Raw genomic sequence first — 16,969 nt, forward strand, 5'->3', positions numbered from 1 at the left:
TTTGAATTATTTAAAATTTAAATGTTATATTAGATAATAGAGTTTTTTTATATTGTTTTTAATTTTTATTTAAGATAAATAATAAAAATAATATTAAATTTAATTAGAAGATAATTTTGATATTAAATAATAAATTAATTCATTAAATAATTGATCATTCTTTAGTGTGTGTGTGTGTGGAGAAATGCTTTAAATTAAAAAGAAAAAGATGTGAATATTGAATAAGAAATTAAAAACATGAACTTCAAAAGAAAATGATAGCCTGTAAAGCCTGTTGTCGACTCTTGAAGAAAGAGAGTGAAAATTGAAAAGCCATGTCTCCTCCGTGTCTCAATTTCATAGTATATATATATATATTATATATATATATATATATATATATAAATAAACACGGGTGTTCTTTCTGACATATATATATATATATATAATTATAAACTTTGCCTTCAATTCTCATCTCTGATCTCTCCCATAATTCCTTTCTCTATTGAAAACAGACTTCTCTGTCTCTTTCTCTTTCTCACCACTAATGACCGAATCAAGGAACTCCGATTCAGAGTCAACTAGCACTACAATCTCGGTCACTTCCTCTAATTCCCCAACAGGATCTGGGTCAGGATCAAAGCGTCCATCTTCTTCCTCTGACTCCTCCTCAGACTCTGACCTAACCAGGTCAGGAAATAAAAGAAGAAGAACAACAACAACAACAACATCAGACAATACTAATACTAATACCAACAACAACAACAGCAAGCATCCGGTTTACAGAGGAGTTAGAATGAGGGCATGGGGAAAATGGGTTTCTGAAATTAGAGAACCCAAGAAAAAATCAAGGATCTGGTTAGGAACATTTGCTACGCCAGAAATGGCAGCAAGGGCTCATGATGTTGCAGCTCTTTCTATTAAAGGAAACTCTGCTATACTCAATTTCCCTGAAATTTCCCAGCTTTTGCCACGACCGGCCACGTGCTCTCCACGCGACGTTCAGGATGCGGCGGCAAAGGCTGCTGCCATGGACCACTTGTTTCTGCCACCGCCGGTGGCGGCGGCGGTGGAGGCGGAGGAAGAATCGGGTGATGATGATCATGATGAACGACTTGAGGAAATTGTTGAGCTGCCGAGTTTGGGAACGAGTGATGAACTGTTGGGGGAAGATTTTGTGTTTGTTGATTATGATTTGGAGGAATGGTTGTGTTATCCTCAACAATTGAATGATGATGATCATTCATGGTGGAAAGGAGATTATAATGGGTTTTTTTCTGATTCAATAATGGCGGAAAATGATACTTTCATCGCCGGGGCTGGTGATTTTCAGACTCCTTTATGGTAACCCAAATAAGAATATCAATATTCAAGTGAGAATTTTGATTTTTTTTAGTTTTCACACCAATTTTAGATTTTATTTACTTCCAATAATTTGTTTGATCCCCACTTCACTTTTTCTTTTTGGCTTTCATGTGAGAGCTGAAATTTATGGCTTACTCACTACTCTCATCACTCTTGTAAAATAACTTATTTACAAGTTTTTGTTTTTATTTTGTTAAATTTTAATGTTAATATATGAAATGTATTTGAATAAGAAAGTGTTTATTACAATTGATTATGTGCCAAGGTTACCTTATCTTGTTTCACGGCAAATATATATGTAACATATACATCTTCTTCTTTGTTTAAGGTAAAATAATGAGTTATTTCAGCACAATAAATTTTATGTAAAATGCAAAAAAGAAGTAAAAGACAGATGAAATATTAAGGACAGAAAATACAAATAATATTAGGTGGTACTTTATTTGAATAAACTATATCATCTCAAATCTAATTTTTGTTTAATATTATACACATAAGTCAATGACTATGATTTTAGGGTCGCTTTCACTATTGACATCCTCTAAACTATGTCGTAAGATATTTTTTTTTCTTTCTCAAAACCTAGTAAATAGTAACCTCTTTTAACTAAGTTTAACCTTTTATTTACATTGCCATAGATATTATTTCGATATTTTGATTATAATGTTATATTCTAGTGGCTCAACGGGTTTTCTAAGTCTTTGTATGCGTCTTTTTTTATTCAATTATATATGACAATTTAATTAATCGATCATTTCATTGAAACGAAGAGAAAAATATTCACGTAAAATTAAATTATATATATAATTACCTTAAGCTTGAAATAATTTTAGTTTATCCTCTTGTACGAGAATTTTTAATTGAAAAAGGGTTTGTAGTTCACAATTAATTAACTAATTAATATTATGTTACATAATTAAAGATGACATTAAGTAAGCAATTTAATTATTTTGCTTAGCTTTTATGTCTTGACGTATAGTGATGGAAGAATTGACCCACCGAGTATAAGTACTATATACATAGACAAACATGTTTAATGTTTTAATTAATGACTATTTTCTTGTGGGGGCACATGATGAAAGTTATGTAATGATGTACATTCATTCATAAATGTTTTGTACAAATTATTTTAAATAATTAAATTATCAGAATCTTAAGTATACTTATTTTAATTGAGTTATAATTATGTTAGACTTCCATATATTGGATGGAATAGATGTTAAAATGTATTTCTTATTTTTCAAGTCTAGCTTGATATAATTAATAATAAATAACTCTTTCCATCTTGTGGAGAATCAATACAGCACATTTAGAAACATCTCAATTTTCAGAAAGTCATATAGAACCTCATAAAAACTTCAGGTTAATTGATATTTTGATTTCGTAAGTCATTTCATACTACCAAAATGGGAAGTCATATATTTCATATGCATCTGAAACAATTAGATGGGTCACCTCTTGACCAAGAGAGCCCTAAGACAATGGATAGCATGGTCACGAGGTTTTAATCGAGTCACTTGATGATATAATTGTAGAAGAAAGAAGAACAAAAACTTAAAACTAGGCATTAAATTTGTGTCTATCCCTTAGATGATGGACCTAGAGTCTCGAGGAAAGAAGTTGAGGCATTGCTTGTACAAAGGGTTGGAATTGGGTAATTTGTTATTCCGAGAGATTTGATAAAGGCATACAATTCGGATACTTTAAGAACATATGTTGAGGATCAAATCAACTGTACGTTTTGAGAAAGACGAGAAATATAGAAAGAATTTTATGGGTGGATATTGGTAGGTTGACAATTCATGCTAGCTGTTCATGAAATGATGATATATATGGGAAACCAAGTTTATTTTCTCAATTGAAGGCTACAATTCCCCTGCCTTTGAAGATGCATCTTGGTCTAACAAGATTAATATGAAAATATTGTACAATTAAAAAGTCAAAATACATAATATACCTTTTCTTTCAATCCATCAAGCTTTCCCACTATATATATCTTTTATGTATAGATTTGTTTATGGAGATTATATTTTGATCGATGATACATTTTAATTTGATGCTCGAATCGATTTTGCTTATGCGTATGTGGAATGAAGGCTTTGAATGTGTATCATTGTTTTTTCTCTTGTCCTACAGGATTAAATTATATATCATTTACCATAGAGAATTTTTATTGTAACAAAATTATTGATTTCAAATAAAGCTGAATCATGTATTTTTAATCAATTTAAATTAAATATTATTTCCAGGTTGAAATCGATCTCCCAAAGTCCAAATAACTTAAATTAATTATATATTTAATGGGATTTCTTCTCTTGCCAATATTATAATAAAATTCCTATTTAAAAAACAAAACAACTTTCCTAATATTCCTATTCCTACACTCACAGTCACAATCAAGGGACTTTTTCATCTTCTAAGATCATACTTGACTTTAATTCATTCATGTTACTGTTCCATAAAAATCTAATTGTTTAATCACCGTTAGCAATGATTTCTATTGTAAGAAAGAAAACCATTCCCTGCCTCAATAGTTTTTTCTTCAATTTTCTTTTCTATACAGTTTATATATTTTTTTTTTTGCTTTTGTTAAACAAGGTTCATTATAACATAATAAAAGAGTTTGAGAAAAAATAAATGAAAAAAAATTAAAATACAAGACAAATCAAACAATAAAGAACATAGAAAACCATAAATTAAAAATAAAATGCAACATGAACCTAAAACTCCATCAATAATACAATTCCAAACACTAAACCAAATAAGAACAATGAGTGTGCTAAAGAACTGTTTAGACTAATCAATCCCAAACTTATTTCTAATCATCTTGCTCTTTTTGGAATAAAATCATAAATAACATTTAGGCAAGAATCATTGTTAAAAGTGTGATATTCTTAATTTCTAGTCGCTCATTTGAAATTATTTCTTTTACCTTCCTCCATCTAAACTTAGTCTCCCAATTCAAACACCTAACGTCCTTACGAATCCAGAAAAGAGAGAACATTTGAATTTGAGTTGGTTAGTAAGAAAAGCGGTGGAATAATATGATTTCTAATTTCTAATTAATGCTTTATTTTTAATTAATACTTTATTTCGTTGTTCTTAAAACGACTTTATTTATTTGATCGACAGTTAAAAAAAAAGTTTATGGTTTAGATTTATAAGAATGACTTGGGGTCAAATCTTTAACACTACCCTAGTAATTTAACTTTTTTATTATAAAATGTTTGTCTAAATCCCATATTAAATATCTATGTGTAATTAAATCATTTTAAAACAGTTAGTTTGTTTTGTTAAAATATGAAGTATGAAGAAGAAAACTAAAAGAATAAAAGAACTCTTTCAGATTGGATGGGATTTGAATTCTTTGTGGGAGTGTAATCAAAGGTATAAATGTTTCTTTATACTTTTAATTTAAAAATGTAATTTTTATTTATGTAACCAGGTTTTAGTAGTGTATCTCACCACAAAAATGAGTACTCAACCTTGAGACATTGGTATATTGTATAAGGTCTTTATACTTTTAACTTAAACAAATATGTAATTTATATTTATGTAACCAGGTTTTAGTAGTATCTCACCACAACAATGAGTACCCAAGCTTGAGAGACATTATGTTACTGCAAGTTCTTTATTATAAATTTTCAATTCTTACCTATAAATTAAAGTTTACACTTTTAAAAGTATTCCTGCTGACAAAAATATAAACAAAAAAAATTAATAAAAAATATTATAATAAAATATATTCAATGTATAAATATTTTTTTAATAAATCACGAATAATATATCAAAATAAAAATTGAACACTCTTATTTCACATTTTATTAACTTCGATAAAACAACTCATCTTCTAACATATCTCATCATATATATATATATATATATATATATATATATATATTTTTTTTTTCTCAATTAACCTCTCATCTCGTGACCTTAAACTTTCACTCTGGTCAATCAAATATTTGATTCATATTTTTATTAATATTTATTATCGAGACATTACACTTTGGTCAATCAAATATTTGATACATATTTTTTAACCACTTTCAATTGTTACTGGCTTATTATCCCTAGACAAAATCACATCACAATCACACTTGATTAAAAGATTGTACTTATTGGTCAGGTTATAAGTTCGAAACATATATATAATATTTTTAATTTTATTTTTAACCGTTTTAAGTTAAAAATATGAGATATGGAGAAAACAAAAAAATAAATAACTTCTTTGAGATTGTGTGGAATTTGAATTTTGAATGGAAGTGTAATAAAAAGGTATATTGAAATTAATAAAAAAAAATAATATACAATTATCATATAAATGTATTTTTACATTTTAACTTATTTATGATTTAGTTAACATTTAAATTATATAGATATAATTTATTTTTGGTTCGTTGTGTAAATATGTAATTTATATTTATATAACCATGTTTTAGTAGTTTACTTATTTTGTTATCTCTTTTTGTCAATTGTGTGATGTTTGAAATTTTTTAATTTCTACTATAACTTTTTTAGATGATTTGTGTGAACGGGATTTAAAAATGTATCGATATGTTAATCAACTAAAACACAACTAACTAATCTAACCACAAAAATGAGTGTTGAAGTTTGAGACATTATGTTACCGCGTGTCCTTTACTATCAATTTTTAATTCTTATCTATTAATTAAAGTTTATATTTGTAAAATTATTTTCATGCGTGTGCATAAGTTTAAAAATATAAACAAAAAAAATTAATAAAAAAATTATAATAATATTTATTCAATGTTTAATTTTTTTTAATAAATCACGAATAATATATTAAAATAAAAAATAGAACGCTCTTATTTTCTTATTCCATTTTTTATTCATTTCGGTAAAATAACTCATCTTTTCACATATCTTATCACATATTTTTCTCAAAAAACTTTCATCGCGTGACCTTCAACTTTCACTTTGGTCAATCAAATATTTGATTCATATTTTTGAACATTTAACCATCGTGACCTCACATTTTGGTAAATCAAATATTTGATTCATATTTTTTTTTACCACTCTCAATTGTTACTGACTTATTATCTACCGGCTAACCACATCACACTCACACTTGGTTAAAGAGTTATACTTATATATTAGGTTACAAGTTCTAAACATATTTATATCATTTTAAATTTTATTTTTAACTGTTTTAAGTTAAAAATATGAAGTATAAAAAAGAAAACAAAAGAATAAAAGACCTCCTTGAGATCGGATGAGATTTGAATTCTTTGTGAGAGTGTAATCAAAGATATATTGAAATTAATAAAAAAATAATATATAATTATTATATAAATGTATCTTTATATTTTTTTTTTGATTTAGTCAAAAATTAACTATGTATTTATATATATATATATATATATTTATATATATATATATATATATATGTATTTATATATATATATATATATATATATATATAATTTGTTTTTTTTTTCATTGTGTAAATATGTAATTTATATTTATGTATCCATGTTTTAATAGTTTTACTTATTTTTTTAATCTCTTTTTGTCAATTGTGTTGTGAATTGTGTGATATTTGAGTAATTTTGATTTGTATTTTAATTTTGTGAGTGTTTTTTTATAATCTTTTTCAGATGATTAGTGTTAACGAAAATTAAAAAATGTATCGATATGTCAATAACTATAACACAACTGACCAATCTCACAAAAAAAATGATTACTAAACTTTGAGACATTATGATATCACAAGTCCTTTACTTTCAATTTGCAATTCTTACCTTTTAATTAAAGTTTTTACTTTTAAAACACAGATAAAAATAATAATAATAATATATATTAAATGTTTAAATTTTTTAATAAGTCATAAATAATATATTAAAATAAAAAAATAAAACACTCTTATATCACATTTTATTCACTTCGGTAAAATAACTCATCTTCTCACATATCTCATCACATATTTTTTGTCAATGAAAATCTCATCTCGTGACCTTAAACTTTCACTTTGGTCAATCAAATATTTGATTCATATTTAATTATATTTAGCATCGTGACCTCACACTTTGGTCAATCAAATATTTGATTCATATTTTTTTAACCATTTTCAATTGTCATTGACTTATTATCTCTCGGCAAATCACATCCCAATCACACTTGGTTAAAGGGTTGGACTTGTTTGTTATGATGCAAGTTCGAAACATACCTAAAATATTTTTATTTTTATTTTTAACCGTTTTAAGTTAAAAATATGAAGTAGAAAAGAATAAAATATATATTTGAGATTGGGTGAGATTTAAATTCTCTGTGAGAGTGTAATCAAAGGCTAATTAAAATTGATAAATAATTATTATATAAATGTATCTTTATACTTTTAACTTATTTATGATTTAGTCAACCAATAAGTTATATAGATATAATTTTTTTTCCGTTGTGTAAACATGTAATTTATATTTATGTAACCATGTTTTATTACTTTTACTTATTTTGTTATCTCTTTTGTCAATTGTGTTGTGAATTGTGTGATGTTTGAATAATTTTGATTTGTACTGTAATTTTGTGGATGAATTTTTTTTTATCTTTTTCAGATGATTTGTGTGGACTTGGATTTAAAAATGTATCGAAATGTCAATTAACTATAACACAACTGACCAATCTCACCACAAAAATGAGTGCTAAACTTTGTGATATTACCTCACAAGTCCTTTACTATCAATTTTCAATTCGTACCTTTTATTTAAATTTATACTCTTAAAAGTATTATCGTGCTAGACACACGCATAAAAATACAAAAAAATAATTAATAAAATATATAATAATATGTATTTAATGTTTAATTTTTTTAATAAATCATGAATAATATATTCAAATAAAAAATAGAACACTCTTATTTCACATTTTATTCACTTCGGTAAAATAACTCATCTTCTCACATATCTCATCACATTTTTTCTCAATGAACCTCTTATCTCGTTACCTTAAACTTTCATTTTGGTCAATCAAATAATTGATTCATATTTTTTAACATTTAACATCGTGACCTTATACTTTGGGTAATTAAATATTTGATTCATATTTTTTAATCACTTTCAATTGTTATTGTCCTATTATATTCTCACATATCTCATCACATATTTTTTCTCAATGAACTTCTCATCTCGTTACCTTAAACTGTCATTTTGGTCAATCAAATAATTGATTCATATTTTTTAATATTTAACATCGTGACCTTACACTTTGGGTAATTAAATATTTGATTAATATTTTTTAACCACTTTCAATTGTTATTGGTCTATTATCTCTTAGTAAACCACATCTCAATCACCATTAGTTTAAGGGTTGTACTTGTTTGTTAGGTTGCAAGTTCAAAACATACTTATAACAATTTTAATTTATTTTTAACCTTTTAAGTTTATGGGCGGGTCAACCTATAATCCGACCCAATTATTCATTTACTCTCACATATATATCAAAATTAATCACAATTTTCGGCACAACAATCCAAACACTTTGAAATTAAGCATTATTATATATATATATATATATTATTTAGTTAAAAAGTTGAATTTAAGAATGTCTCACATTCATCAAATTTGATGTTAAATTTAAAATATAAAGTTTTATTAGCCTATTTGGTAAAAAGTTGTATTTGTTTTTGTTAGATTACAAGTTCAATAAATATATATATATATATATATATATATATATATATATATATATATAAATATAAAATTAAATAACTAATACATAAAGATTACTAAATAAGAAAAAATAATTATAAAAATTAATTCACAATCCGATTCTAGTATCCATTACTCTCACATATATATCCAAATTAACCACCGCTTTCGACCCGACAATCCGGATACTTTAAAATTAAGCATCATTATATATATATATATATATATATATATATATATATATATATATATATATATATATATATATATATATATATATATATATATATATATATATAATATAATGATGGTTAATTAACTTTTACAATTATTTTTTCTTATCTAGGAATCTTTATGTATTAGTTATTTAATTTAATGAGAAACGGCATATATATAACAACAAATTACAATAATGAGTTTCTTTTACTGGTGAAAAAAGTAACAATAATCTCATGAATGAAAACTTTTTAGGAAGGTATGAGCTCTAATCTCATCTTTGTGGCTGTCAATTCAAACAAAACAAACAAATCCTATAAAAGCTTACACAAAATCTTGTACAGGGTTTACCAAATTGATTTATATGCACTTAGAAAAGTGTTATGTTCTCTTAATTTTGTCCATCTATGAATTGAATTAATGGATTTTGTTTTATCGCTACCTTCTAAATAACTTTGAATAGAGAATTGTATGTGAAGTTGTCCTTTCTTTTACATTTTAAATTGAGATCAGCAAGTGCCAAGATAAGAAATGACATCTCACCTAATACAAAGTAAATTAAGGCTAACATATGAAACCCACTCTATATCTTAGGCCCCTTTGTTTCCCATTATCATTATATTAAACTATATCTTTCTTTTGTTACCTTTCTTAACTACATGTTTTTGCTTTTCTTCTAGAGTTCATTTTATATTAAGACGGTGAGAAAAAAAAACAATTTTTTTTATAAAAACGCAAATGCTTAATGTATTGAAAGGAAGAGCATGAGCCACAAGACAATGCCATCTAAAGAAACAATTTAAAAAGAATGAAAAAACTAGTGAATTCTAATCATACACAAAATATTGAAGATATCCTAAGCATTTATATCTTTCACCATTAATTCTAATATACATTTGTATGTTACCATTTAGATTAAGGAATAATTTATACCGCGTGACCAATCATGGTGGGTTCTCCGTCAAGTAACTTTTTTGTGAACATAAGGAATCTCGGTAAGCTTCTCAAAAGTTGGTTGGTAAGGAATCATGTTATATTTTTTTGCTAAAATCAATGACTTATGTAATAAAATTAATGTCATTGATAGGACTGAGAAGATTCATGAATTGTTCGTTGATGAGGTTAGTTCTCGAATTCATATTGTTAGTAAGTTGCTCGATATGTGTAAGGATAAAGAAATCCGGACACGTCAGCGTAGTAGACCTACATAGTTAAGAATCGGGGATAGAAACACCACATTTTTTCATGGAATCTCTAACGCGCAAACAAGAAATAATGTGACTAATTTAATCTCGATCGAGGGGAAAATTCATTTTTACCAGAAATCTCTACGAGTATTATCAAATTTTATAAGGGTTTGTTTGAAGAGCCATTTAAGGTCAGACCTAAATTGAATGATATTACTTTTGATTCAATTAATACATCGCAATCAGATGTTGGACGCTCATTTTTCGATGGAGGTGGTTGAGAATACCATTAAGGGGGTGCATAAGTGATAAAGCGATGAGATGTGAGTCAATAAGATATCATTTTTCATATCACGTATTATTTTTGTTGATGACACGATATACATGACCCATGCTACATAGAGAAATTTTAAACACCTTCGAGATATTTTATTGTTATTTAGTGCATTTCTGGTCTTCGAGTTAATCTTAATAAGTTAACTATTTTTTTCTCAGATTCTGTTTCAAATAGAAAAATGATGAGGTTAGAAAATGTGTTGGGATTTATAGTGGTCTTCTGTAAACCTATCTTGGTATGTAATTGGGTACTAAATTTTAACAATGAAAATCTATGATTCTTATTCAATCGATTTAACGAAACTAACCCTTTTTAGCCACCTCTTGTCTAGGACATAGAAGATTGTGATTTAAGGTCTATGAGACCCAATTATTACTAAAATGAAATGTAAACTATCTGGATGGTAAATCAAAATAATCTCAAAATGGAGCCGACTAATCCTCTTCGAGAGTGTGTTATTATCAATGCCCACATATATAATGTCTTTATTAATTCTCCCCAATAGTGTGGCGATAAAAATGGAGAGAATAATGTGTAAATTTTTATGGAAATTTTCTAACTTATCGTTTTGTCATCTAGTTAGTTAGAATAAGATTAAATGTTTTAAAAATCAAAGAGGTGTAGATATTTGAGATCATGTTTCCTTTAATAAGGCTCTTCTATCAAAATAGTGTAGTAGATTTGCAATGGAGCAAAATAGTCTTCAGGCATCGATGATCAGATGTAAGAATGATCAAGATTGGTCTGATTAGCTCACCAAATTTTTTAATTATCTAGTGGAGTGTAGACTTCGTGAGTAGTCTAGATTCATTGTGGGGATGATTCTTCGATTAGTTTTGGGGACGACATTTGATGTGATGTCAAAAGTCTAGCTACGAAATATCATGAGCTTGCTCCAATTGATATATACAGAAATTCTAAAGTTAAGGATATGTTTGATCATCGATCTAGTGGTTTTGCTAGCAAAATTAGATATAGAAGGAGATTAAACATTAGAGAGAGTTCGTCCCATAATAGAGTTTTACTTTTGGGAGAATGTAAAAAATTGTCCTCATCTAAACAAGACGTTATGCGTTGAAAATATATGAATAGTTTTAATATGGGGCATTGCTATAATTTATTTTTTCTAAGATGATTTCATATACTTTTTGTTGGGAGAAACTTTGGGAGTCAAAGATTCCTTTAAAATATTTCGTTTTTTGGATGGAGCGTTATTCACGGTGAAATTTTTATGGATGATATGTGCATGAAAAAAGTTTTATTATGGCTAGTTGTTATCGTATGTGTCATGAGGAGGTTAAGTCAGCAACTCACTTAATTTTGAATTGTCATGGGGCGACTAGTATCTAAAATCTTTTGTGAAATATTACTGGGATTCATTGAATGATGCTAGAGACTTTGGGTAGTTGATGGGAAGTTTGGATTGAAACGACTGATATGGTATGCATACATAATTGAGTTATCATCCTAATTATTTCTTGGTGGACTATCTAGAGAAATTGTTCGTACGATACATATAATTCATAGTGTTATTATTATGACGCTTTCTAAGATCCATTTCAGAAAATATGTAGAGTCGATCGGGGAGTTATTCGTTCTCCTCGAGGATCTACGAACTCTAAATCTATTAAGTAACATATTTTTCATGTCATGCTTGTAGTTGTGTTTAAACAATTCTTATAATTTTAAAAATAAATGGACTATTTAAAAGAATGTTAGAAAGATACAAATGCATATGTTTTCATTTATAGAAAAACATAATTTATCTCTTTATAAACATAATTATAAGTATTAGTATGAACTAGTACTCATTATACTCATTAGGGCTTATATTAATAATTTTCTTGTTGATTCTTATATTTTATCTTTTGTTTTTTTAAATTATGTGAAATATTTACGCGTTTATGATGTCATTTGAACACAAAGGTAAAAGAATGCATAAAAACCCATGACATATTCAAACACAATCTCCCGGATAGACAATAAAGACGAAACAAATAGAAAATAGTATAGGAAGGGAGGATGGATATTTAACCCTAAATATGACCGGAACCAAAAGAGTAAGACACAGAACTAGAAAATAATCCTCTCGGATAGCCGATAAAACTAGGGGTGTTCATCTATTCGGTTTCGAGTTATTCGAGTTACTCAATTCGGATTTTTTGAATTTTTATTTAATTTAAGAAAATTCGAAAATTGAACCGAATATTGAAATTCGAATTCGTTTTATTCGAATTCGATGAATTCGAATTTAGTCAAATATTCGATTCAGACCAAATATTGAACTCACCTACACAATTGTACTCTTTATTACAATAATTGCGCTTACAATTTTTTTACCTCCACTATCAACAAATTTTAGGGGTTAGAGTCTTATACATTTGGAAGTGCTAGCGACTTACCTAGTTTAACGTATAATAAAATATATAATTATATATAATAAAAATGAATTCGGTTTCCAGTTTGATTTTTGAGTTAAAACCCATCTCAAAAATCAAACAAAAAATCGTATTTAAATTCGAATTGATTTAAAATTTGATTCAAAAACCAAAAATGAAATTCGAATTCGATTTATTCAAATTCAGTGGAATATTCGGTTCAGACTAAATATTGAACACCCCTAAATGAGACTATCGAACTAGAGTCGTTAGGGAAAATGCAACTCAACACTAAACTTGGAGGACATGTTAGTGGAGGACATGATTTGTAACATGATTCCTTGCATAAGTAAATCTTCTATCCCTAAAATTATATAAATATATACATTTTAAGAATGTTTTATTTTATTTGATAAAAAGTCTCTTGAAGAAATTTGATAAATAGGGTATAACAAATTGCATGTGCAATAAAAGTAACCAAATACTATCATAACTTTGATAAAAACAAATAAAATCTTATATATCCATAAAATAATATTATTTACATCCATCCCATCTGAGATTTTATTGAAACTCAATACTCAAATGAAGCTTCAAACCAAACACAATAGTAAAAAATGGGTCAATAACCTGGAATTTTTAGGACAGTACTACATTAATTCTCAGTCATATTTAAAATTATTTCTAGTTGTAATGTACCTATCAACAATGACGGTATAAGTGTGTCATTAATTGTCAATTGAACACTGTTTTTGTTTATCCTAAATATTAATATTATAAAAAAAATAAAGTCAAATATGTGATAATCCCATTTGTTAAATTCACCATCAAAACATTCAGATTAGTTAAATCTCCAATAATTAGTATCTGATTAAGAGACAAAATCATTCTAATTAGTTAAATCTGACATAATTAGTATCTGATTAAGACACCATTATTCCAAACTGATTAATTTTAGTGCTCTTAATCCATTCTTAATTTGACTTATCATCTAAGTCACGTGATTATCTATAGTTGAACTCTTGGATTCTTCTTTCTTTAAATAGTAAATAATTAATTAATTAAGCATAGATGTGAAATGACATAATTGATTTAATTCCATATATAAATTAACTTTTTAGTTCCTTGTAACTGGGTCGATACTTTTTGAAATGTATATTAATAATATAATATTAATGTCAGTACAACTAATTACAACATATGTTAAATTAATTAAATTATTTTAATAGCATTATTAAGAAAATAAATATTATCAACAAGTTAATACAGTATATGATAATAATTAATAATGTATATATTATACCTCATATAATTCAGTTTAAATAATAAATTAAATTACTTATATTTTTAAATAAAATAATAAAAATAAAAAGACCACATATTTTTAATATATAATTAAAATATTCAATTAAATAATATTTTATTGACAAACAACTGTTATTTTTTTTTTTATTATTTATATTTAAGATTTAACAAATTAATTAAATCAAAATATTTATTATTATTTTGATATTTATATTTATTTTTTTTAAATATCCCAGTAATCTCGAATCTTCTTTTCTTTACCCTTCTTCTAAAAAGCACCCCACCCACCCAACACTTTCTTACCACTTGATCAAATATATACATTATATATATTATTTTATTTTTTTCAATTTTATTTTAGTTTTTTATTATTTCATTTTTTTCGATCTGTTTAATTTCTTATCCTTAAACTATTCTTATATTTTTTTATTATACATGATTTTTTTCATAATATATATATATATATATATATATATATATATATATATATATATATATATAATTCTTTAACACTAATAATATTTTCAGACTGTTTCTAATATTTATATATATATATAATTATCTCAAATTAAACCTTTTAGAGTAGTTCAGGTGAGAATATATAATTAAGAGATCAAACATTATGAGTTCAATTTTATATTGGACTTCTCACACACTTGTACCAATTTTATTTTCAAACTAGTTTTATTTGAAGTAAAATAGTTTGTTCATTTAGGGTTATTTAAATAAACTTTGGTTTGTTTAAAAATGTTTAGTGTGAGTGATTTGAAAGAGGTATATTTAAAAAAAAAAAACTTAAAAGGTTTTAATATATAATTATAATTATTATTTTTTTTAAATGTAAGGTATATATTTTGGTTAATAAATTAAGTGATTTAATTGATAAATTTAATATTTAAAAACGAAATTGAAATCCGTAAGAGCGCATGCATTGTAACGAGTTTCATATATTTGATATTGTTGTGAAGCAATTAATATACAAGAAATGTTCACCAGCCAAAGAGATTGCAGGCTGGCCGGAGCTTGGCTGAGATGGTGGTCCGCCGCTTCAACGCCTCTTCAAGAGGATGTTACGAGAAATTGGAAACGCCGGGCATGACTGATCTAAGTTTTAAGTTTTAAAGTGGCGCGACTAAAATTGTCCATATAGATATGATCGATGGAAAAGAAGACAAATTACAAGATTACAATGTTATGAGATCATGAAGTCATCAATTTACATTTCTAATATTTAAACTCATAAGTAATTAAATTCTTGTTCGCATTAATTCTGTTAAAACTTTAATCATGTTATACGAGAAAGATATATATAGTCCAGAGACATCTTTGTCACTTTTTCTAATTTTATTATAAAAGTTGCTGAAATTCATAAAGTAATTATTATAAGTGAGGAGAAGATGCAATTAGAATATTAATACTTGTAAATTCATTTCTTTCTTTCCTTTGTCACCATCCATTTCTCTTTTATTGGAGGGGCCAATGAAATTTGAAAGGAAAAGATCGCAACTCTTTCAAACAAATAAATAATTGATGTTATTCGGTTGTCGTAATTAAGTCTATATATGCTTAAAAAAAAATAAGAGAGCATTATATAATTGTTCCTACTAAAGTGGATGATGTATAGAGACTTGTTTGGAGTATATATGTTGGGTCTTCAATGAATTATATGTCTATGTCGAATCGAAATTTATGTGATGGAATGCTGTAATTGCAAAGAAATGGTTACATGTTATAATTAATTCAATGGACCACAATCATAATAATTAATATTTTGGTGGAAATGCATGATTCCCTCGCGGGGTTAAGAGGTATTGTACGTATTTTTGTTGACTTGAGGTTATAAAATTAAAAATTATTTTAAGAAAATAATAAAAAAAAATATAAAGAATTGTAATGCTAAGTGATGATCATTGTAAGTCATGTGTGGTGCCATATAATAATAAACAGTTTAAATGGACAAAAAAATACTTTTTTTTTTGTAGGCTCGTTTGAACACGTATTATTATAACTTCATTACCCACCCAAAAAGTACCAAGCTTTTTTTCATTGGAGAACATCCTATCACAAATAAAACTAAATACCCAAAAAAATATGAATTAACATTTAACATATAGTTTTGTTATTGTATAATATGATATAAATATAGTTTAGTTAAACTAAATTGAAAAGGACAGTGTTTAATTAATTGTGGCAATAAGAGATATTAATTAATATTAAAATAGTGTCGGCATTGGAAGAAGATGAGGAGAGAGTATAATTGTCGGCCATATCACTATCAACAACAACAACTTGCACTCGGCAAGAGGCTTATTACATTTTTTTTTTGTCCAGATTGACGGCTGGCTGCTGTCAATTTATTTGTGACAATAAAATTAAAAAAAAAAAAACGACAGGAATGTAGAAAACAACGACGTTTTTTTGTCGACGTTAATTATCCTGTTTTAATTTTTAATTAAATATTAATAACTGGGACAATAATAATGTCACATTGGAATCAATAGATTTCTGATTTTTTAAAAGGTGATGAACCCTAGTGGA

The 16,969-nt window shown here is 26.4% G+C and overlaps 1 protein-coding gene across 1 annotated transcript; it reads left to right on the plus strand.

Annotated features, from left to right (window-relative positions):
- The first annotated feature begins 466 nt into the window (after nt 1-466).
- Nucleotides 467-1,593, plus strand: LOC124927601 (ethylene-responsive transcription factor ERF043-like). Its single transcript, XM_047468043.1, has one exon. The coding sequence runs from the start codon at nt 527-529 to the stop codon at nt 1,325-1,327; it is 801 nt and encodes a 266-aa protein (XP_047323999.1). The 5' UTR covers nt 467-526; the 3' UTR covers nt 1,328-1,593.
- Nucleotides 1,594-16,969: the final 15,376 nt, after the last annotated feature.

The sequence above is a fragment of the Impatiens glandulifera genome, chromosome 2 (assembly GCF_907164915.1).
Source record: "Impatiens glandulifera chromosome 2, dImpGla2.1, whole genome shotgun sequence".
Classification (NCBI taxonomy): domain Eukaryota; kingdom Viridiplantae; phylum Streptophyta; class Magnoliopsida; order Ericales; family Balsaminaceae; genus Impatiens; species Impatiens glandulifera.

Coding starts and splice junctions, on each gene's coding strand:
- LOC124927601 (XM_047468043.1), top strand. CDS start 527: ATGACCGAATCAAGGAACTCCGATTCAGAGTCAACTAGCACTACAATC.